Consider the following 25,623-nt stretch of genomic DNA (forward strand, 5'->3'; position numbering starts at 1 on the left):
AACCAATTCGTCCATATAATTCTATATGGTAGCACTGCACATTCGGAAAATATGCTTTAATTATCGTTTATTTTTTTGATAAATGTCATCAAAAGGCAAAAAAATCACATTTATAAATTTGTTTTAAAATGCGTACAGTTACAAAAATGAACGCAAATAATGTAAAACTCGTTAAGTTGAAGTATGATCATGATAAGCGGTGTTGCATTAGCCTTAGGTTAGCACATTCACGGTAAAGATACTAATCCAACAAAAAATCTTATAATTTCATTATTTGATTCAGTAGTCACTTTGTGGTAATTAATGTCTATCCACTTTTAATTTTAATTTTACTTGTAAATACCACTATTAATTTACGAAAATCGTATTTTGATGATTTACGCAGTTCATTCTATAATTCCGTATAACGTTGTGTCCAAATTACTAAAATGAAAATTATATGTGCAATTTATAGAAAATAAAAGCTTATTTTATAAAAACCTACCCTTTATTGCACACTCCCGCGCCCTGGCGGAAGCACTAATCGCCCCGTCAAATATTAATTCGTGTTACATTTAGTGAGTAATAATAATTAGGATTACCCGTTAAGGTATCTACTTTTTATGTACTTATTTTAGGGTTTGGCGAGCTTTTGCGTCAAGTACATCCGTTGGAAACCTCGTTACATCCGAATTAACCGAACACGATGATTTACAAATACAGTTAACATTCCTATAACATTATTTTATTTATTTATGGTTCACAAACATTGAAAAACATATTTTATTTTAAAAAAAACTAACTAACCATCACACCGCTTCACATCAGGGGTAGGCAAAGAGAATAGAGCGCTACACCACTCTGTCCTTGCAAACATTCTTCGCCTCTTCCACTTTCATGCATCTCCTCATACATACCCGCCGATTGAAATTATTAAAAACATATTACAAGAAATGAAATACAGTGCAATACAAATTGTTTGAATGTTTTTCATCAATTAGATGAGAACACAATAAGCTTGCAGAAACAATAAAGGTGCAGGCTAAATTCATATAAAAAGAATAGAAATTTGGTTGTAAAAAAGGGTTATAACAATTGAAAGAAATGAAAAAAAAATACATCATATATTTGTGTATTGTTCTTTCCTCACTCACTGATCGTTATAACATAGATTATCAAATTAAATATTAAAAACACAAGCAAATATTTATTATAAATTTAAAGGAATTATATGGTACAGTTAACCCCCCTTTAACGTTGAGATAGGTACCGTGTTACCGGAGGGAACGTTACAGGGGGTAAATATTTTAAATTTGTATATTAGATTAACAATTACTTATTTCAGTCATTTGTACTAGTTAAATGTAAAAATACAATTTAATCACTAACTCCGTATAACGCTCACTCCGATAACGGAGCACCTATCTCAACGTTATAGGGAAGTTTACTGAACCATATAATTACTTAAAAATCAATAATAAATATATGCTTGTTGTATAAACTGTAAATAATCCAATTTCCTTACCATCCATTGTTTACTTTGTGTAATACCACTTTTTTAAACACTTATTTGTGACTACTGGTTTAGGAAAGTTTTCCATCATCAGGTCATTAAAATAAAAATAAAACAAACAAAAAACAAACAAACCACAAGTAATCAATGCTTTTAATATACAAAATAAGTAAATAATCCTACAATCGTTTAGTATATCTTTTTACAATCGTCAATGAGTGAAGAAAGGGCAGTAAAACAATTGTATATGGCGAATGTGGTTGGTAATAGAAACACAGACCGAAAAAAACTTGGCGTGATCAAGTATTTCAAATATATTTCTTATAATATATATATATATATATATATATATATATATATATATATATATATATATATATATATATATATATATATATATATATATATATATATATATATATATATATATATATATATATATATAATTTCTCAATCATATTTTGAACAAATGGACATTTATATTGATGTCTATGTAGATCATAAGTAAAAACAACGTCGATTCGATACAGTGTCCTAAGCATCATCTGGGTGCGAATAGATGTCAAAAATATAGACATCAATGATTTGTATGACATCAAATTCATTCGTATCAAATAGATTAATTTTAGTTATTTAGAGGCCATTAAAAATCAATAGTATTATTAATCTAATATTAACAAAAGTAACACAACACTTTGTCCAGAAGTTTGTCATGAAAACAAAAGTTATTTGTTGGATTCTTTGTCGAAGATTTCAATATTTCAGGAAAGGAGAACTTTCAAACTACGGTCGATGGAGTGCTGAAGATTCATGAAAAGGGAGCCTGAATAATTAATTTCATGGAAAAATTGCAGGAGTTTTAGTTAACCTACATGAGAATTCAACCCCTTTTAAAAAACATGGGATTTTCGAAACACGAATAGCATTTATGTCAAACTTGTTCCCATTGGTTGATGGGGAGAATTAAATAAATATTTTATAAGAAGTGTGTCGTGAAAGTTTTTTTCTGATTTTTAAACGTATTCTCTTTCCTTGAGTACGAGTATAGTTAGTTAGTTTAAAAAACTAAATAATTTTGTGATTAAAAAAAATCTTTCGCCAAATCATTAAGTATACATTACATAAAATTTATTATATATATATATATATATATATATATATATATATATATATATATATATATATATATATATATATATATATATATATATATATATACATATATATGTAAATATATACAAACATACATTCGCTGTACTTAATCACACGTTGCTCTGCTTCAGTCTGGTTAAATGGAAATAAATTTAAAAAACACACACAATACTAGTAATGTAATAAATACAAAATCCATAAAACAACAATGCAATCTAAAGCATTGAAAGTGCTAAATAACAGCTGTTAAGAAGCACGTTGTACACCATGATCAATGTTTATTGCGTGTGTTGCTCTTATGTTCAACAGATATTTGTCTATCTTTCCTTATTGGAAATGATGATTGTAAAAAATAGATTATTTGATGTACCGTAGAACGGGGCTACTTGAACTTTGATGTGTTACTTGAGCCCAGTAAAAATAATTTAAAAAAATCCATATTTGGTCTACAATAATTAACATATCGTGACAATATGCCAGGGAAACAATGAATCATGTTCATTATTGTAGACCAAATACAGATCGAAATTTTTTTGTACTATGCTCAAGTAACACATCAAAGTGCAAGTAGCCCCGTTCTACGGTACCCCGGGACCTCTAACACGGTAGCTAAACACGCTAACCATTACACTACGAAGGCAGATATAATAACATTTAATAATATTTTTGTCGTTTGTTTTGTCCTCAGGCGAGAAGCCGCACAAGTGCGTGGTGTGCTCCAAGGCGTTCAGCCAGAGCTCCAACCTAATCACGCACATGCGCAAGCACACGGGCTACAAGCCCTTCACGTGCGGCCTGTGCGACAAGGCCTTCCAGCGCAAGGTGGACCTGCGCCGCCACCGCGAGTCCCAGCACCCCGACGCCGCGCCGTCCTCCATCATACACGCGTCGCGCCAGTACCGCCACTTCTACGGGGACGCCGTCACGGTCACCCCGCTGCCCAGGATGCAGGCCGAGCTGGCGCATGTCACCAGCAGCTGTTGAAAACTCAAATCACCAAAAATTAGAATCCCAAACTAATAGTTGTTTAAGACCTCACCTCGGCTGTCCAAACTTAAAACACAGCAAGGGAAATTTTTTAGCACGTTTTTTTTTGCATTTTCGGACTAAGTAGAATCTACTTATTCCAAAAATGCAAAAAAACGCACTACAAAAAAATGTTCCTTACTGTGTTTTGGGTTTGGACAGCTGCCTATCAATGGTTTTTCAAAACTTTAACAACCTGTGGTTGATAAAAACTTCAACTACCTTTTTTCTCCATCTTACTCCTCATTTTTGAGGGTTGTGACCCTTGTCGAAGCAATGATTCTTCTCCAGTTATCCTTTGACTGCGCTGCACGTAGCGTTTCAAGGGTTTATAAGAGAAGAAATATATTTGAAAATACTGTATTTCGACCCTCATCAAAGACGTTATTTAAACTCGATTCACACGCATAACAAATGAATATTTTTTTGAATTGGGATACCGTTGTCAAGCCATTTTCTCTCTCTGGCCACGTTTTGAAAACATACTCGCATTTCTTGTGACCTCATACACTGTCGTAAATATTAGAGTTAATTTTCAATTAGGTCACATGTGGCGTTATTTACCCACTATCCGTGATTGGTGTTCACTTCGCATCTAGTCGTAACACGTTTTACGAGTCAAAACTAGTCGCATACTTGCATCACTATCGAAAGCTCTTATAATTAGTAAAGCGATTGAGTGCATATGTTATGTAATTAATACGTACCCATTATTACAGGGTGGTGCAAAATTTATCACCCTTTTCAAATGCTGCAACTTTTTAATTTACAATTGTGAAATATAATTGATGTGCAACGCCATTTGCAAGAATTATAACATCTTCTGATAGGGTGATCAATTTTGCGTCACCCTGTAAAATACATTTCACCAATGTTAAGAGATTCAGAAAGTAAAAATGACATTTCTTTCCACATTTCGATGATAAGTTTTCAGGTTTATACCGGATTGAAGCGAATATTCGTTTGCACTATGCATATAGAGGACAACCTTGATATAACGGACCACTCTTTAACGGACTGCAGATAAAATTAACAAAAATCCGATCCATAAATATTATACACATACTTATACAGAGTTTTATTGAAAAAAACACAGCAAACTTCAAAAGTGCAAACAAAACTCGATTCCTTTTTCAAACCAGGATTGCCGAAAGCGAGCGCGTCGATATCAAATACATAGTAACGTCACTTCACGACGAGTGTCCGAATACAATTTAATCATCAAATATAATTTCGTTTGTGTTTTACATTGTTTATTTATATCTAAGTGCTGTGTTCATATAAAAAAAAATTTAAAACCAATTTTTATATAACGGACTTTCCGCTTTAACGGACACCCTTCCCCCAGTTATATCAAGTTTTCAGTCCGTATTCAGTCCGCTATATCGAAGTTTTACTGTACTTAAAACTGTTTACAAAATCAAGTTGTATTTGTACATTAATATTAATATGTCTTATGGCCGATTACCCATAAGTTACCTGTAGAAACAAATTATTTTGTAAATATTGTAAAAAAATAGCATTTAATTTTTATTGCATGCCTTTTGAAATGTTCCTTTATTTAATTAATTTGTATGGATGCCATGTTCAAAATGCTTGTTTAATAAAAGGATTAATCGTTCTTCATAGCGCTATTACGTACCAAACAAAAATTAGTTGTAATTATCGGTAGTGTTAATTTTTAAAATATCAATATAGATTTAATTTCTCAGTCAATGTAAATAAAATTATTAAAAATTAATTAATTCATACATACGTAAGTTTATGAATTTCGATAATGTTTTATAAAGCATTTGAGAAAAATATCAAAAATTTATTAATATTTTTTCCATTATGATTAATAACGTCACAAGCCTTATAAACCTAACTTTATATTTAAAAAAGTTATTGATGTTGTGAATAATTCAATCATTTTTAATACAATATCTTTTATGTGTTTATAGTACTAGATTCCAAATAAAACAATTGCCATTTATTTCAACATTGACCAGTTTAAAAAATAATAATAATTTGACCCTTACCCACTCCCAGTGGTGCATAGGGAACAATATTATATGAAAACAGTTTTATCTTGATCATTAATTACACGAAGGCAAAGTGATCAGCCCTACGCTTCAGGTATAAGTCCAGGGTATTATGAAATCAATATTAGATTTAAAATCACTTATTTTCATTTTCACTTGCCCTAGGAAACGAGCCTGGCACCTCTAGCGCAGTAGCAAAACACGCTAACCACTTTACTTCGGATGTTCAAAAAATATACATATATTTAATTGAAAGTACATATTCTAAAATCCTATTGGAAGTTATAAGTATTGTATGTATATTTTTTACATAGAATTTTGCACTTTGTATTGGAAATATTTTAGTAATATTTTTTTTTAAATTGCGTACTAAACATTTATCTTAAGCCGTCCAAAAATAAAGACATAATTCATTTCAAATCGTGACATTGCGTAAAATTTGACTTGATTTTTTTTTAAAATTATTTATCTTGTAAGAGTTTTGATTATGTTTCAAATTGTAACCATGTATACCAAAGTTTTTAAAATGTATTTTAAGTGTTTAACGCTTATTTTCGATCGTAACTTGCCTAATGAAAACCAAATTGAAAACATAGATGTAATTTTATCGTTTTATTCTTAATTTTTTTTCTTTTTCGATAAATAAAAATAATTAAAAAAAAAAAACAATCTCTTTTACAAAACAAAATGTAAAAAAACGTTAACGGTTTTTTTTACTTAAAAAAATGTATTACGTAATAATTTGGAAAATTGCGTTATCCATTTAAATATTTGTTCTTTTTATTGAAACATACACTGTGGAGATAATCTATATATTATGTTTGAATAATGAATATAAATCATTTTAATTTGGGTAAACATTTAACCACGCAATAATTCAAAAACTTGCGTAATCAAATTTATTTTGAGAATCAGTTTAATGCAATTGTATTCACAGATGCTTTTATGATGAGTGTGATTTTACTGCAGGTAGATGAGGTAAATACCGGCCATCTAACCTTCTTAAGTGGAATGAACATAAAAGTAAACAAATTCAACCTTAACTTGGTAAATATCACTAATCATGATATTTCCAGTCAAACCTGCTTCGATATACCCAGTATATGGGGTAAATAGCGAACATTTAACCATCTAAAGTAAAATAAACATAAAGTAAACAAATTTAAAGTTAACTTGGTAAATATCACTAGTCATGATATTTTCAGACATACCTGCTTCGAGATAGCCGGTATATCGGGTAAATAGCGAACATTTAACCTTCTAAAGTAAAATAAACATAAAGTAAACAAATTTAAAGTTAACTTGGTAAATATCACTAGTCATGATATTTTCAGACATACCTGCTTCGAGATAGCCGGTATATCGGGTAAATAGCGAACATTTAACCTTCTAAAGTAAAATAAACATAAAGTAAACAAATTTAAAGTTAACTTGGTAAATATCACTAGTCATGATATTTTCAGACATACCTGCTTCGATATGCTCGGTAGATCAGGTAAACATCGGACATCTATTACCCTCTAAAGTGAAATAAACATAAACTTGAACAAATTCAAAGTTTACTTGGTAAATATCACTAATCATGATATTTTAAGCCATACCTGCTTCGATATTGCTCATCATCAATATCATTATCAAATAAAAAAGAAAAGATAAATTATTTTACTCTGCAATCGTATTTTGATGTATTAAATTATAAATAAAACACTTGAGTATGCTATTGTTACGATAAGTTCTGAAAGCTCTAGATGGTTCCATTTACGGGCTCAAATAAATACTTGCATATAAACATAAGTTCATATATAAATCCGAGGATGGAAACATCTGTAGTTTCCGAAACGAGTGGTAACGATATAACACTGAAGTGGTTAAAAAACAACTGTTTTATTTATAATTTAATCACGTTTTACCACAATAAATAACATTTGTTTGAGGTAAGACATAGAGAAAATTTACAAAATTAACACCAATTCAATCTAAACGTATGCACTTCTAATTTGAGGAATAACGGTATTTTGTAAAATCATTTCTTTGCATTTCAGAACAGATTAAATTCATAAATTAATTATAATTGATCTGAAATATGTTTCCATCCCCAAAAACAACTTTGTATCTATATTTTTTTAAAATTTTAATATAAAAATTAAGTTAAAATTAGTCATTCAACCAAAATCGTGTTATCGTCCCTTTATCCTAAGTATTTTTTAAAAATAATTTTTACCAGACTTACTCTAATCTTAAATATATAATTTGATGTAGCATATATTTATTAAGCTTTATTATTTCATTAAATAAGTGTACTTACTCGTACTTAAGTAGCCCAAATTGATTGAAATTAGTGAAAATAGGTTCCCATTAGTGAAATTGGAAAAAAGTCGTGTAAATAATCATGAACCAAATATGTTTTGTAAAAAGTACATCAAATATTATCTTTTGGTGTATTTTTAAAGGTTAAAATTACAAACAAATTTTTCTATCGTTATCAAACTGCGAAAATTGACCAATTAAATTTTGGCGAATGTAATTTTGAATTCAATAAAATATTTAAAATTCTGCGGGTTTTCATATTTGATGTTTAAAACGCCTAAATTAAAAAGGATGAATCTAAATTTGTAATCTAAATTTGAATCTAAATCTTAAACATATTTTTTTCTTGGTTAATTTTTGCAGCAGACCACAATTTCATTTAAATTGTGATAAAAGGTCGTTAAATTGTTTGATTTTACCCTTTAAATAAAAAAAAATTATAAAAATTGTTATATACTTTTGTATAACTACACGTTTTTTGCACGATGTGTAAATCAGTCACCAAATAATCACGATAAGGTAAAATAGTTAATTCATTATTCTTTTTATTACCTTTTATTCAAAATGTATTCATGTTTTTTCTTTTTCAATCAACAAGCAACTAACTGCCGTTTTTATTTGTAACTTTTTCTTAATTAAACTAATTTTATATAAGGATAAAATTGGAAAACAAATTTGTAGACCTGCGTATTCTTTTTTACATTGACTGTCAAAATTAAACTAATATGATAAAACAAAAAATACGCTTTTTCCCATTTTACTACTTTGTAAATTTTTATCAGTTTTTCGTACATTGCTTTATGGTTTGGTACTTAGATGTCAAAAATACATTTTTTTACAAAATGGCATAACGTAAATTATCGAAAAAATTCATATTATTATTTAACTTTTTTCAATGTCTGATTTTCGAATGAGGGTAATTACTTTTTAAAGCGATTTCTTATAAGAATTTTATTGTAATCGAATTATTATTTTACCTATTCGTTAGTTCATGACTATAAATCATATGTATGTACTTATAAATGTTCATTTTCTTCAATCTGAATATTGCTGAAAATTATATTTTCGCAAGTTCAAATTAAAGTCTAGATCCCACACGGCTAGTTGACCAAAGATAAAATCTAAAATCCGATGTAAAATAATTCGATTAGCTCTAAGTTTTGGTACTAACAACTGTAATAAATTGGTCTCGATATCAAAATGTTGTAGAAATTTCTCCTCGAAATAAGGATGTTAGCATAATGTTTGTATTTAATACTGTTTACTGCTGTGTATTTATGTAATTGATATTTGTATTAAACTATAAACACTTTCCATTTGTATACAATGCAAAAAATAATAAAATAATGATATGCGAATTACTTGTATTTATTCCGCTTTGCCCGCAGATGGTCGTAATTATCCCCATTTTTTAAATTTATTTTTGTTTGCTTCAGTTTGTTAATATAACTTCTGACTGGAGACACTTTGTGGATTCCATATGCTTTTTTTTTTAGATGGGAATTGCATTTATTATTTACCTTGCGTATTATGTACAAGGTTTATAGATCATTTAGTGGATTTTTGTTTCTTCTAGCTAATTCAATATGTTTTTATTTGAATCTGTGTTGGGCATAGGAGGGATAATCTAGTGTGGGTCAAATAGGAACTTCTAAGCATTTACTCATTGCTGGGAGGAAACCACGTAAAACTCCTCAGGAGAAGGCGGACTGTTGACTGTCATCAGCAGACCTTCCGTTCCACTAGAAGAGGGTTCGGCATTTTGTGCCCTAGCTTGGTTTATGTTACCAATGTCCTTCACTATTTTTATCATGTATGATACTACCTCTCGTGACAGTTCCTTATGAACTATCACGAATTGCATATGCTCCATCTAGGGAGCGGATATGGTTTAATAATAAGTTGTCCCGTGGTTAGTGTATAGAATTCCGAGACAGAATCTTTGGGTTAGAGAGCCAACTCTCTACAACTGAATTTCTATTTTTAACCCTAGATAACTAAACATTCGTCCACGCGACGATGCCCTTTTCCGAAATTGTCAAGTGCACTTACTTCCTTGCACCCCGTACCCGCCAGGCTTTGTTTACGGAATAGTGATTTATTGTTAAATGTTTCCTACATTCATTCTTAATAAACCAAACTTAAGTGTCATGTAACCATTTACTATTTTTAATAAATACTTTTGATAATGTTCACGTTTTTAATTGCGTAGTCCGCCTGACGAATGTTTAGTTACTATGTATCTACAAATATAGTTTAGTTATCTAGAGTTAATACCAGGCCGCTTAGAATTTCAAAAATGGTATGAAATTGAGAATTTTGTGATTATAATAAGATATTCAAAAAATTCCTTTGAAAACAGGAAATCAAAAAATATTTATCGACTGCCACTACTCCTACCATTATGGTGTTTCCTTTACCTTAAGGGGTGGTAGGCAAAGAGGATTAAACGCTATAATGTCTGTCCTGACATGCACTCCTAGCTTCCTTTATATCCATGTATCTGGATACACATATATACATGTATGTATATATAAAAAATAAAAATAAAATATATACATATATATATATATATATATATACATATATATATATAAACATATATATATATATATATATATATATATTATATATATATATATATATATATATATATATATATTTAGATATATATATATACATATATATATATATATATATATATATATATATATATATATATATATATATATATATATATATATATATATATATATATTAGATATATATTTATATATATATATATATATATATATATATATATATATATATATATACATATATTTATATATATATTTAGATATATATATATATATATATATATATATATATATATATATATATAATATATATATATATATATTTATATATATATACTCGTACATGCCGTGAGACCTATCTTAACCAGTTGAGTTTTATGTTTCTAATTGATTTTATCTTTTCAAGTCTCTAAAATGTATACATTTTATAAATACAATATATTAATAAATTATTATGACAGCCTCCGTAGTGTAATGATACTACCGTTCTGGAGTACTATCCTACCAGCCAAGCTTCTTAAAATAGAGACTTTGCGGGTTATTCCTTTTAAAAAAAAGGTAATTACCAATCGACTACTTATTTCAATAAACGGCTAAATTTAACTACTTACCTTTATTTCAATTATCAGGTGTTTCATCTGCATTCGGTTCAACCCGACGATTGCATTTTTAATGCAATATCAATTGAAGATACGCAGCGACTGGCCTATTATGGTTGAAATAAGTCAGTTTTGGAAAAATTATGCAAATAAATTTACATAAATTAACTGGCTGTTGCAGAATTGCTCTGGGTGTTAAGATTGGTCTGTATCAGGGTAGACAGCTAAGAAAAAGTTCAATAATAGCTTCAAGTATGTAATGCTAATTTTATTTTGTAACGTTATTACTTAAAAAAGGCATTACGAATGTTTATTTTATAATTTGTTCATACAATTTAATATTAACGATTTATCTATAAATATATGTTAATCAGGATCCCATGATGTTTTTGTTCTCTAACCAACAAACCGCTTCTTCTCAGAGATATACGGAGAGGATAGAACGCTCCACCAATCTGTTTTTTTCAAGCATTGTTCGCCGTTTATACATTTACGAATCTCCTAATCCATACCCGTCGATAATTCCGACTCCTCACCGATTTCACGTTTTTGGAAAACATGATTTTGTAGTTTTTCTCGGATCTTTGTAACTTCCTCTGCCTTTGTTTATTACATTCGGCTCATAAATTTGTTTTATCGATCTTCAATATTTCATTTGTTCCACATATCTAAATCATCTCAGCACACGTTTTATAATTTTATCAATAATGATTATCTTACAGGCATTCATTCTTTATCCATCAAACATCGTTTTTCGCACATTTGTCTGAGTGATTGCATTACCAGTTACAAACCTTAACTGGTAATGCGATCGTTTATATATCAAGATTGGATTGTCCCTTTGATTACATATAATATATGATTGGGTACATTTTTTTCGATTGTGGAATAATGCAGATTTTGAACCATTTTTTAATTTGTTTTCGTCGAATGTCCCCAAGACTTAATTCCATATCTTAATATGGATTCTACTAAAGAACAGTAAATAATCTTTAAGGTCTGTTTAGGCAGGATAAAGCACAACTTATAAAAAGTACTCCCTAGACGCTCACAGAGTTCCATAATTTTCATTTCCATCATTTTCTATTCAATTAATACATAAAATCATACAAATTTAGATCAAAGTTGGATGATTTTATTGAAATGGCGTTAAATAATTTATACAAAAATAATAAAATAATAAAAACATCAGTTTAAATTGAAAAAGCTTTCCAATGTTTCCAAACCCCTGTAATTTCATATTAAATGGTTCCAATCAAAATTATTATTATCATGGACAAAAACGATTACTATAGACCAAAAGCGAATCAAGATTAAAATTAAAATTGTGCAAAATTTGGCAAGACCTCCCGTTCTGTTATCAGGGCGAAAGGGAAACTTATCTCCAATTAATAAATAATTATCACTTTGGTTGACGAAAACATGAGAAAATCCAGTTCATTGAATATCGGCTTCGCAAAACGGCCCTGGAACCGGTTCGCCAGTGATTTCCTAAGTGCTTCCACTCGTCAGCAGTCCCGCGATATACACCGCCCGGTGGAAGCTCGTATTAAGCTCCATTGATGGTTACGCTCCAAAATTTATGGGTAAAAAGTAAAAGTTGGCGCGTGATTCCCTGTTTAAAGAGAATAACGACATTAATATTATGTTGTACGCGTCTACATGTGTAAAGACGTGTATATGAGTATATTCAAACCTGTTAACGTATCCATTATTGTTCAGATATTCGTACAGATAAATGATATTTTAATTTTAATTTTACGTGGTAAATATCACTATTTATTAAAATCTATTGTGACACGTGTTCCACGTCATTTTAAGATGCGGTGTAAATGAATATATTCAAACCTGTTAACGTGTCCATTATTGTTCAGATATTCGTAGACATAAATGTTATTTTTATTTTAAATTTTACGTGTTAAATATCACTATTTATTAAAATCTATTGTGACACGTGTTCCACATCATTTTAAGGTGCGGAGTATATGAACGTATTTGAACCTGTTAACGTATCCATTATTGTTTAGATATTCGTAGACACAAATTATATTTTTGATTTTGAAAAATCGTGGTAAATATCAGTATTTCTTAAAATCTATTGTAACACGTGTTCCACATAATTTTCAGATGCAGAATGCATCGAAAGACATGTCACAATAGATTTTAGGAAATAGCGGTATTTACCAAGTAAAATTTAAATTAAAAATGGATTGATATTACCACAAAGTGACTGCCGAATCAATTAATGGAATAGGAAACATTTTATTTATTTATTATTTATTGTTACAACTTATATTGATCGTTTATATATGTATATGTACATAATGCTGCAAAACGCTGTATGATAGATGTTCGAATAGTAATATGAGGAAGTAATGCAAGGCTGAGATAAGCATTATCGATTAAATTTAAAAAAAGGTGTGTTGAGATGGTTTGGGTACGTGAATCGAATGAGTGAAGAAATGATAGTAAAAAAAATACGAGGTAAATTGGTAATAGAAGCAGATGAAGACTGAGGAAAACTTGGCATGGTATTTCAAAAACTTGAAAGTGGTCAGGTCAGCAGTCAGAATAATCTGCAGGTAAATACGAGGGGATGCATGAATCTGAAAGTGTCGAAGATTATTTTGCAAAGACAGATTAATGTGGCCTTCTAACATATCTGCCTTCTCCTGCGGGGAAGCCACGAGATGATTACTTAGCAAGTTAAAATGATTTTTCTTATTAAACCTTTGTATTATTAATTTTGATATTATTTAATAATAATAAATAATAAAACCCTTATCCGCACCCCAATGGCGCATAGGGCACTGTGTCATCTTGATATAAACGCAGTGTTATCTTGATCGTTTACACATGAAGAAAAGGTGATCAGCCCTCCGCTTCAGGTACCAGTCCATGGTAATATTGAATAAATATTACAGTGAAAAAATCACTTTTATTTATTTTACCCGCCTTGGGAATCGATCCCGGGACCTCCAAGAACGGTAGCCGAGCGTGCTGACCATTACACTACGGAGGCGGACAAAATTGATATTGATATTATTTTACGATGCGAAATCTGAAAGAAATTATTTTCCCATTACGGAAACAGGTAGAGTTTAGGAGTTCCTTTGTAATTACGGTTGAAATAAACATAATAGTTGTCCTTCCACCTTCCACCTTCAATCAATATATTGTATATATTCCTTCCCCCTAAACCTCCCATGTAATTTAATTTTCTTTCACAACTTTGACAGCAAAATTGTAGAAATAATTCTAGGAGGATATCTACCGTCTGCATAGGTTACATATCGCCCACTCCTTTCAACGTTATATAACAAAAGTCGACAATTTTCAGTTGTGCATGTTTTCGGAATGCCTAGAAAATGTACTATATCCCAGCAAAAGCGGGATATTTTTAACTAAATATTTACCCGCTACAGGGCAGAAAGTGTTGTTTTTGCATTTTAAAGAAAAGGTATTGTTGAATTATTTTATTAAATATACTTAATATTTTTCAAATGGAAAAAAAACATTCAGGTTTTACCTTTAAAGATATTTTGCTCCGCAAGAAGTTCAATAAATGGCTTTATATTTATTTTTAATACGTTTTATTATATTTTTTAATTTAAAAAACGATCTCCTGAAAAATCATGTTTTTTTCTTTATATAAGTATGACGTTGTTGAAAGGAGTGAGCGATATATAAACTTTTAATTTTTTTTTGTCAATCATATTTTTATCAATCGATTTAAAAGGTAACAAAGACATTCGATTTCGGCTGGCCCGATTGGAATTGTATTCGTCACATATTCTCGGTTTACATTTCTTCTCCATCTTAGGTGTACATGAGGAGATGCATAAATGTGGAAGCTGCGAAGATTGGTTGCAAAGAGTGATTCGTGTGGCGGTCTATTATAAAACCTTGTCCACAGATGATGGTGCATAGGTCAGTGCATCGTATAGAAGCAGTGTTAACTTGATCTTAAAATGCATGAAGGATCAGTCCATGAAATAAATATTCGAGTGAAATCACCTATATTTTTCTTGACCCCCCTGGAAATTAAACCTCGTACATCCTGTAAGCCAAATGTGCTGATTACAACGCTATAGAGGCAGACGAATATAGAAGTGGACATATAGTCAGATGGGGAAGACAGCGATGACGAATCTGGAATGCCCATTTTCCATATCAATAGAATGTATGGAAATGGACTGACCCGAATTGCTGTTTAAGAGAAGACCACTTGGAAGACCTCCAAAGCGATGGCGTGTCAGCTGGAAGTCCACGTCACAAAAAAATCGGACAACGGAACAAACAGATCTGAGGATCTAAAAGAAGGAAGAAGAAGAAGAACTAAGAAACTTGCCTCATGGTTCGGAATGAAGATAAAATAAATTATCACGTAATTCATGCGTGATTTTGTAATGGTCATCACCCTCGGCTACCGTACTGTAGGTCCCGGGTTCGATTCTCAAGGGGGGTCAAATAAATATATTTGATTTTTCACTCTAAAATTGATTTAATATTACCGTGGACTGGTACCTAAAGCGAAGGGCTGATCACCTTTCTTTCATGTGTAAACGATCAATATAACACTGCGTTTATATCAAGATGACACAGTGCACTATGCACCATTGGGGTGCGGATAAGGGTTTTATTATTTATTATTATTAAAATAATATCAAAATAAATAATACATGGTAACATGAGAAAAACAAAAATCATCAGAAAAAACAAAATACATCATCATCATCATCGATTTGAAAAAGAAGAAGAATTCATGAGTATGTGTAGGTAAGTACGCTAATGATTATGAATTTCCCCATGTCTCTATTCAAAACCATATTTATATATTTAAAAAGGTTAAATTATGTACCATTTATCCACCTACGTAAAGTATCCCTTTGCTCGACGATCACAAAGAACCGTTTTGCATAATATTACTGCAGCGATTGTATGGCGCTCGGTGGCGGAGCGGTTTGGCAAATTTGACGTCAACAACTGTCCCCAGATTGTTTTATTATACATTATATAGCCATAAATGTTTGTGAAAAAATCAAGCTAGAAATATAACCAAGCCCGAGCAACTCAACGCCAAGCGCGAGTGGTCAGTAAGAGGTTAGCTAATGATTTTCTGAATGAAAAAAATGTCATAAAAATTACATGAAAGATATCTCAAATATTTCTAAGTACATATTTCCAATATTTTTTTTAACATTTTTATTTTTTCATTTCTTTAATTGGCTTATATTACACTAATGTAAACTATTATATATATATATATATATATATATATATATATATATATATATATATATATATATATATATATATATATATATATATATATATATATATATATATATATATATATATATATATATATATATATATATATATATATATATATATATATATATATATATATATATATATATATATAAATATATATAAATATTTTCATCTCCTTACAGTAAACAAATTATTAATTTTTAAATTCTTTCAGACTTTTCATTCTTCACACATTCAGACATCTCATTATACATTTTCAAACCCTTATACATGAAACAATTTAATGACTCGGTTTTTTTCAACAATGGCAGTCTTATTTTATCCTTATTTCTAGTAATATGTTCATGAAAAAATTTGTTTAACATTATTTTATCCTTAAAATATTTGGGTAATTTATTGTTTAAAAATTTATGTACAAAGATCAGGATATTTAAAATTAGTTTTTTTTAACGACTAAATAATAATTCATGTGTACTCAATTTATTGGAAAGAAATATGGAAGTCTTGAACATCTACATGGATCGCGACCTGTCGCAGGCTGGCTTAACTGATCAGTTTAAGACCACCATTCTGGTTAAATCATCGATACCCCATGATTTTGAGGACTTAGAACTTGTATAAATTGACTGTTCATTACACATTCTTGTGAAGTAAATAACAAGAACCCCTTTTTGTCTTATTTTATATAAATATGGATATCTTTGAATGGAAATATTTAACTAATAAATATTAAAACGTGTTTAACTGATGTACAGTATAATATGCAAGTTTTTCCTGGTTCCCTATGCTACGTATTAACACGGTATATGCGGCGCATGCGCCTAGACTGAATCACTTACGGAGAGAGTGGAAACGATTCTCCCAGACTTTCCTTTCAACTGCCGGTAAAACTCGGATAAGGGGAAGCGTTTCACTTTTTCGTCTGATCCAGGCTAATTTTCCGAAAAAAATCTCTTCATAAAAATAAACTAGTTTAAAACCAACAACATTGACGCCATGCTCTTAAACAATTTCCCATTGTGATGTCAGAATAGCGATTCATACACAGAGATTTGAATATGAAAGTTATTCGTAGGGCTGTATGCTTTTGTCGGAAGCCGTGCAAAGGAGTAATAAAACGTTCTCTGTTTACCATAAAAGCACAAGCACTTCAGATCATATTATATTTTAATAACAGCAGTATTAAGAATGGAGTCCACATTCATTATTTATTTATCATTAAGCGTTTATGGATTTTACTGTTTTTTTTTTTTTTATATTTATTGCTCCTCTGTAGTGTAATGGTCAGCATGCTCGGCTGCCGTTCTAGAGGTCCCGGGTTCGATTCCAAGTGGGATTTAATAAATAATAGTGATTTTTTCACTCTAATATTTATTCAATATTACACTGGACTGGTTCCTGAAGTGGAGGGCTGATCACCTTTCCTTCATGTGTAAACGATCGAGGTAACACTGCGTTTATATGAAGCAGTGCCCTATGCACCATTGGGGTGCGGTAAGGGATTTATTATTATTCAATATTTATTCTTGTAAAGAAATTATCATTTCATTTGTTGATTCGACAGACACTATGTGGTAAAATCTATCTATTTTTAATTTGAATTTCACTTGGTAAATACCACTTTTTATTAACATCTATTGTATAGAATATTAAGGAATCTCTGCATAAAAATACTATTTATTGTTAAATATATTAATTCATATTATTTTTTGACATCTCATCAAAGATGAAGATGAAGATGAAGAATATGGATGTCTGGGCTGATGATCGTCCTATGACGGTCGTCAGCCCCGTAAATGCTCAGACTTCCATATTCTTCTTCATCTTTGATGAGATGTCAAAAAATAATATGAAAATAACTCCCGTAATTGGAGACAATTCAGATTTTGTGAACAAGTATTTGGACACACTCAAAATGATGTACATTAACTTAATGTGAAGCGCGCGTTTCCATAAAAATAATCATTTCAGGTTCTCTTTCAACAACGTATGCTAAGACCAATTAGAATTTGTACAACTATCGACTTATTCGTGAGGAACAATAATATTTTAATGAGTAAATTGTAAGTGCGTCAAAATAATTTGAGCTTTGGTTCTGACAAAAATCACGTTTTGTAATTCTAGCAGTAGTATGAGTACATAAGGAATTTGCAAGTTACAATATTACGAAGACACACCTCTTAAAAACCGAACGAGTAAAGCAGAAATGACTTAACATATTGGAATATAAAATAATGAAATTTGATATTGTAAAAAGATCTTGTTAATATGTTAATAAACATCACGCATTGTGTTTAATTTAAGTTCAAAATGTCACGTATGGTATGTGTAAATAAGTAGTTTTGATTTCACGCGTACCTATTAGTAACATTATATAAAGAATATTATTTCACAAACAGTAAAACAGTATCATGTAATATTTGATGATAATAAATTAAATTTCATCTTGTCAATTGTTATGTCTTTAGAGAAAATATAATATTTTAGACGACATTAAAGAAATCATTTATAATACCCTTACAACATTTTGAGTGTGTCGAAATACTTTTTCACAAACCTGGATTATCTCCAATTATAGGAATTATTTTTCATGTTATTTCTCCAGTTTAAGTGATCACTCAAACCAGACTATGACGGTCGTAAGCCCCATAAATGCCCAGACTTTCATATTCTTCTTCATCATGATTCATGAGATGTCAAAAATAACATTTATAACCTAGTCTAGTGTTTCCCAATAAGTATAATATATTGGAACTATCTAAGCATCCCAGTGACCCTAAAATCTAGCTACGGCTAATGCAATACCACTTATCATAGTCCTACTTAGGTTCCAACTGTGTAAGTTTTATAGCCGATTTCTACTTGTGAGTGGGTTTATTCTTTATGTTTAAAGTTACTATAATTTTATGTAATTAGTTATAATTCTAGGGAAAAACCGTCGATCAGGTACTACTGAATTTTATTTTAAACTTTTAAAAAATCTTATGGTTTTGTAAGTATTGCAAAGGGATGATATGAAGGCATGGTGAATTTTATGGAGGCAAAATTGGTTCAGTAGATTAGATTTTTTAAAATAAAGATGCTTTTAACTAGGAGTGGAACATAAAATATCATGTGATTCTTCGGTGAAAAAATTAGACAAAAACACTCGCATGCTGCATTTTGTTCATCGTTCTAGAGTTATTATAAATAATAATAATAAAAACCCTTATCCGCACCCCAATGGTGCATAGGGCATTGCTTCATATAAACGCAGTGTTATCTTGATCGTTTACACATGAAGGAAAGGTGATCAGCCCTCCGCTTCAGGTACCAGTCCAGGGTAATATTGAATAAATATTATAGTGAAAAAAATCACTAATATTTATTTGACCCCCCTTGGGAATCGAACCCGGGACCTCCAGAATGGTAGCCGAGCGTGCTGGCTATTACACTACGGAGGCGGACGCGAGTTATTATAAGGTCGGTAAAGGTATTACTTTAATACAGTGGCGTGCACAGGGTTTTTTAATCAGGGTAGAGTTGGGTAGTAAGATAAGGTAGGCGATACTTATAAGGCATAGTAGGCACTGGTCGTGTTTCAACATGGAATGCAGATAATCCAGGGTAGGCACTGCTTTTCTGCCTATATGGAATGTACGCCTCTGCTTTACTTCGATGTACAGGAGTATGAAATCCTGACACTATCCGACAGTTACAGTAAAATAAAAGGAATATGAGGAACAAATGTATTTCACGCTTTTATGAAAATGAACAGAGTCACATATTGCGAAATGATATTTAAATAGAGTACGATTTTTTTTTTAAATTTACTATATAAAAAAGAAGTGCGAACAATGACAGAAATCTGATGCAAATCGTGATCAAACCGGGTAGCATTTTTTCTCAAGATTGTCTCAATAATTGAACAGATGAAATAATATCTATGATTTGAATATTTCAATATCCATGCCTAACGTTACTACGTTGTTTTTTTTCTAAAATAATAATTGTTCAGCACTTATTTACATAGAATGTAAACACAAATAATGGGTGACTAGAAATACGACACCGTTTATATTTTATACTTTTTTTATATATATGTCGCTTATCACATTTGGTTCTTATTATTACTGGAGCAACACGAGAAAATTAATTTAGTATTAAGCATCAAATCGCATTAAAATGTGATTTCAAATCTGTATTTAAGTATAATTTCATTTATAAAGGCCTTAGGGGGCTTGTGCACCGCCCGGAATTTAATAATTATAATTTTTTATTTGTAAAATTCCGTGTAGTGCACAAACGTCCTAAAGGCGTTTGTGCACTACACGGAAAAATCATCCGGCACTTCAGTCAGGGTGGTAAAACAATGATTGGCTTGGATTGGCTTGTTCTTTTGTCCAATTTTTTTCGGATCGGTGCTCTTGATCTGTGCGTAAATTCGATCACGCTTAACTGTCGTAGTCGCTTTATTTTTCAAAACCGGACTGCCGGATGGTAAAATTCCGGATAGTGTACTAGCCCCCTTACTGACTCAATGTAAATCCGGTCTTATAGATTTTCTTTTGGTCGCTACTGCTAGACAGTAAGTAGGCATCGGACTAATGTGTGTGGATAAAAATAAATTATTATGTAAAATACATAAAATAAAATTTAATAAAGAAATCGTATTTTTATCATAACTGGTTTATTGAAATGAGTTCTATTGTTTCGGCACATGCAACCTTGTTATTTGATTTGTCCAAAATATTTGATTTTACGAGGACATTGTCACAGTTAGTGCGAAGTAAAATAATTTGAGAATTTTGATGCCACAGCTGTAAAAACAAACCGTGATACAATTTATTTATTTAATTTTTTTATTTATTGAGAATTACCGAATTATTTACTGATGGCACCATCTGCTCAATTTCAAATCTTGTCATATGAAGATTCTGCATAAACAAGGTAATATATTGTATAGGAAGTTTGATAAGTGCAGAATATTTTTAGCTGAGCGCTTCGACAGCTCGGCTGTCCAAACTCAAAACACAGTAAGGGACATTTTTTTTGTAGGACGTTTTTTTTGCATTTTTAGACTAAGTAGAATCTACTTAGTCCAAAAATACAAAAAAAACATACTACTAAAAAATGTCCCTTAATGTGTTTTGAGTTTGGACAGCCGAGATTATTTACAGATTCTGTAAAAAAATACCTTGAAGCAAAAAGTCTATGTGAAAATTTACGCATGCAGTTTAATAATTTTTTTATTTTAGTAAATTTCCTGCGGTCTATACCTCGTATGCTCAAAATTCTATAAACCAACCTGTTTCACTACGTTTAACGAAATTTTTAATAAAGATATGTGTGTATTGTAGAAAAATATGCACATTCTTTATACATCCTTTCCCTTATTGTTTTTTTATGATTTTTTTTTTAGATAAAGCTTTTTTCGATATCGACGAAATATCATTTAGCTTTTTGAAAATGTCAAAAACCCATTTACCTATATTAAGAATTGCGTTAATTGAGGGCACAATGGCAGTACGGGAAGAGCATAACCGAGCCTTTTTTCTTTAAACATTTCTTTTCATTCTCTGTATTTAAAACCCATTTTTTTGGAAGGCATCGCAGTATATTATGGTAAACGCTTGACTGCCAATCTGGCGTTGTGGGTTGGATTCCTACCAATAGCAAAATTAATTCAATAAATATCTAGTCTGGGTGTTTGTGGTGTATTTTTCTTATCTACTTTCCTTATCTTTACTATCTGAACTACTGACAAGCCTCTTAAATACAAGTTTTGCTTTTTATTCCTTTAAGGGTGTAATATCAAATAAACAAAGTCAGTATGCGATCGATTGTGCGAGAATCCGAACGTGTTGTCTGGCCACAAATTATTTTTTGAATATACCGTATATTGGAATTTGGCGAATGGATTTTTTTGTCATTTTTTTAACTCCTTACCTTTCAATAATTCTGTTATTTTTAAAACCATATATTTATTTCGAAGAAAAACTTCCTTTTCTTCGTAATAATAAAATAGAACCTTAATCCCATGTCCCAAAATGAGAAATTGAAATTACTCATCGGAAATATTATATTTATGACTTATGTATGTATTTTGTTTTGAATAAAATAATTAATAACGATATTTTTATTAACATTTTTAAAAATGAAAGTATTAACCTGCAATTAGCAAATTGTAACAAAATATTAATAATGATAATGTCATAATTAACATTACTTATTTTTACTATCAATAGATGAAGAAGCATATGGAAGCTCGGTATTGACAGGACTTATGAACTGCCAAAGGCATAATAATAAAAAAATACCAAAAGAATTACCATAAGTGATGGGTTTTGCTCGATGTGTTTCTGTATTATGGATCTTGTAGTTCTATGTACGTTTTCATAAAGTGTGTTGATTGTGATAAGTGTGCTTTGCTGAGAAGTTTTTGACTTGTTCAAGTGGCACTGTGATGTCGTTTAAAATATCTCCTAGATCTTAGATTTCTTATTTTTTAAACACAAAAAGAGCGTTTTAAGCAAAATATGCTATTATGTCAAATGTTTGCTGGGTTCTAAGAAAATTAAGGGCTTTTGATTATTCCGCTTAAAAAACATAAGTATATTACATTTTATATCAATATAATATAACATAGTATATTATTTACAACATTTTGAGTGTGTCCAAATACTTGTTCACAAAATCTGGATTACCTCCAATTACAGGAGTAAAAAAATTATATGAAAATAACTCCTGTAATTGGAGATAATCCAGATTTTGTGAACAAGTATTTGGACACACTCAAAATGTTGTAAATAAATTATCTGGTCAAATTATAAGCTTAATAATAAAAATGAAAATGGTATTTTCTGGCGTTTCTCATGTGTGTGAATATAATCCAGGATTCGGATCTCACATACTAATATAAGAGTTTCTGCTTAATAAAAAAGCTTCTTTACATCTCACCAATAGATGTCTCTAGTGAAGTTCTAGTGATTCAAGAACAAGGTTTCTAAATTGGTTCATATATAGAACTTCCAAGAATTTGAGTAGTGTGGTTGTCAATAATGGGTAGAATTGGTAAATGTTACACGTGTGTAAAGTGATCACTTAAACCAGCCTATGACGGTCGTCAGCCCCGTAAATGCCCAGACTTCCATATTCTTCTTCATCTTTGATGAGATATAAAAAAAAAATAATAATAGTATATTACATTGATATGAAATGCTATTATATTTAAGATTTTTAATATCATTTTAATCTGTATAAAGGAGGCTCAGTCGGCACAGAGAAACATCGCGTCGTAACCAAACAGGTGTATAATAATTGACCCAAAACACCTTGAATACTATATTTTAACAAACAATAGTGAAAAAAATATTATAAAAAAACAACAATCAGATTTCAGGCAGGCTAGGGAAAGGAACAACAGATCGGATATTTTTTTATAGCGGGAACATTTAAAAGGTATAACGGCGAATCCTTCGGGACTCGTGTCCTTAATGGAATGCGCTACAGGGCGATTAAAATATCGAGGTAAAAAATTAAACACATTTTCTTTATTTAAGTAACTAACTAACCATCACGCCGTTTCACCGAGAGGGCAGGCAGAGAGAATAGAACAATCTGTCTTTGCACACAATATTCTCCTCTTCCACACTCATTCATATTCTCACACATGCACTCTTCCCCGCAGGGATAAACAAATAGAACGCCACACCAATCTGTCTTTACAAACAATCTTCGCACTCTCCTCATGCATACCCGTAGATTATTCTGACTTCCGACCTCACCACTTTCAAGTATTTAATGTACATACCAAGTTTTCCTTGGTCTTTCACTGCTTCTATTATCAACCATGTTTGCCTCGTTAATTTGTTCAACTATTCTTTCTTCTTCTTCTACATTTGTATAAACAATATAAAGATAAAATTAAGAAAGGTTTTTTAAGATGGTTTGGGCATGTGAGTCGAATGAATGAAGAAATAACAATAAAGCAGAGGAATACCTAGAAAAACTTGGAATGATCAAGTATTTCAAACACTTGAAAATGGTCAGGTCAGGAGTCAGAATAATCTGCGGGTACCCATGAGGAGATGCATGCACGTGAAAGAGTGCGAAGATTGTTTGCAAAGATAGATTGGTTTGGCGTTCTATTTTCTCTGCCCATCTCTTCGGGGAAGAGGCGTGATGGTTCGTTAGATAGTTAATTATCTCGATGCATTTAATTATGGCATCAAACTAAATAAAGAAAACGTTGTGATATATCATAAAATGCTGTTTTTTTTGGAATTATCTAAACATCTATATGACTCTAAAACCTATTTACGGCTCTTAGGTACGCAAAAATTTTTTTTTTTGTTTCACGCATTAAAAAAATCATAATTAAATTTTAGTGTTTTTCACTATGTTACAAACCATTATAGAGAGAACGGGTTTATTTAATGATGGAGAATGCAGTAATTAAGTTGATGGTCACCCTGTAGGGTGCCGCAGCAGCACCTGTCGGGCGGCTGGCGAACTGATTTACTCACTGCCGACTTTTGACACACGTTTTAGGGTTTATTTTTTTATTTTTCTGATTTGGGCGCAGGTTTATAGCAATCATACCGGCCCAAATCTCTTAAGACTTAAGACCCGATTTTAACCTCACTGGAAACCGACATTCCGAGTATTTTTAAGGATCTTTTTATATAACTTTCTTTCGTTGTAATAAAAAAAAAAAAAAAACAGGTGACCGTCGAGTAATTAAACTGTAGAAATGACACTCAATATGAAAGAATCTTGTGGCTTAGTTTGGTAGACGCTCGACTGCGAAACTGACGTCGGCGTTCGATTCCCGCCAATTGCAAAATAAATTCAAGAAGGTTTTATTTTCAATTGGTCTGGGTGTTTGAATTTATTTTTCATATTTACCTTCCCTATCCTTACTATCCTACTTGTAGACAAGCCTACTTGTATCCTCTTAAAATAGAGGCTTTGTAGGCTTTATTTAAAAAAAATCTAAGTATAACTATGTATTATTTTTCGACATCTCTACATAGATGAAGAAGAATATGGGAGTCTGGGTGTTTGCGGGGCTAACAACCATCATAGGTTGATAAGTAGGTACTATAAAAAAAACATCATAATTGGAGATGATCCGAGTTTGTCAGCAAGTATTTGTACACACTCAAAATGTTGTAAACATAACT

The 25,623-nt window shown here is 30.9% G+C and overlaps 1 protein-coding gene across 1 annotated transcript in view; it reads left to right on the forward strand.

Annotated features, from left to right (window-relative positions):
- Nucleotides 1-5,670, forward strand: part of sens (senseless) — a 32,991-nt gene extending 27,321 nt beyond the window's left edge. Inside the window, exon 6 of the mRNA XM_088258533.1 lies at nt 3,333-5,670. Coding sequence (XP_088114659.1) covers nt 3,333-3,628 — 296 coding nt within the window. The 3' untranslated portion in view covers nt 3,629-5,670. The remainder of the gene's footprint in view (nt 1-3,332) is intronic.
- Nucleotides 5,671-25,623: the final 19,953 nt, after the last annotated feature.

This window comes from Brachycentrus maculatus, unplaced genomic scaffold, assembly GCF_059751285.1.
Source record: "Brachycentrus maculatus isolate JH-2025_06_01 unplaced genomic scaffold, ASM5975128v1 h1tg000097l, whole genome shotgun sequence".
NCBI lineage: Eukaryota > Metazoa > Arthropoda > Insecta > Trichoptera > Brachycentridae > Brachycentrus > Brachycentrus maculatus.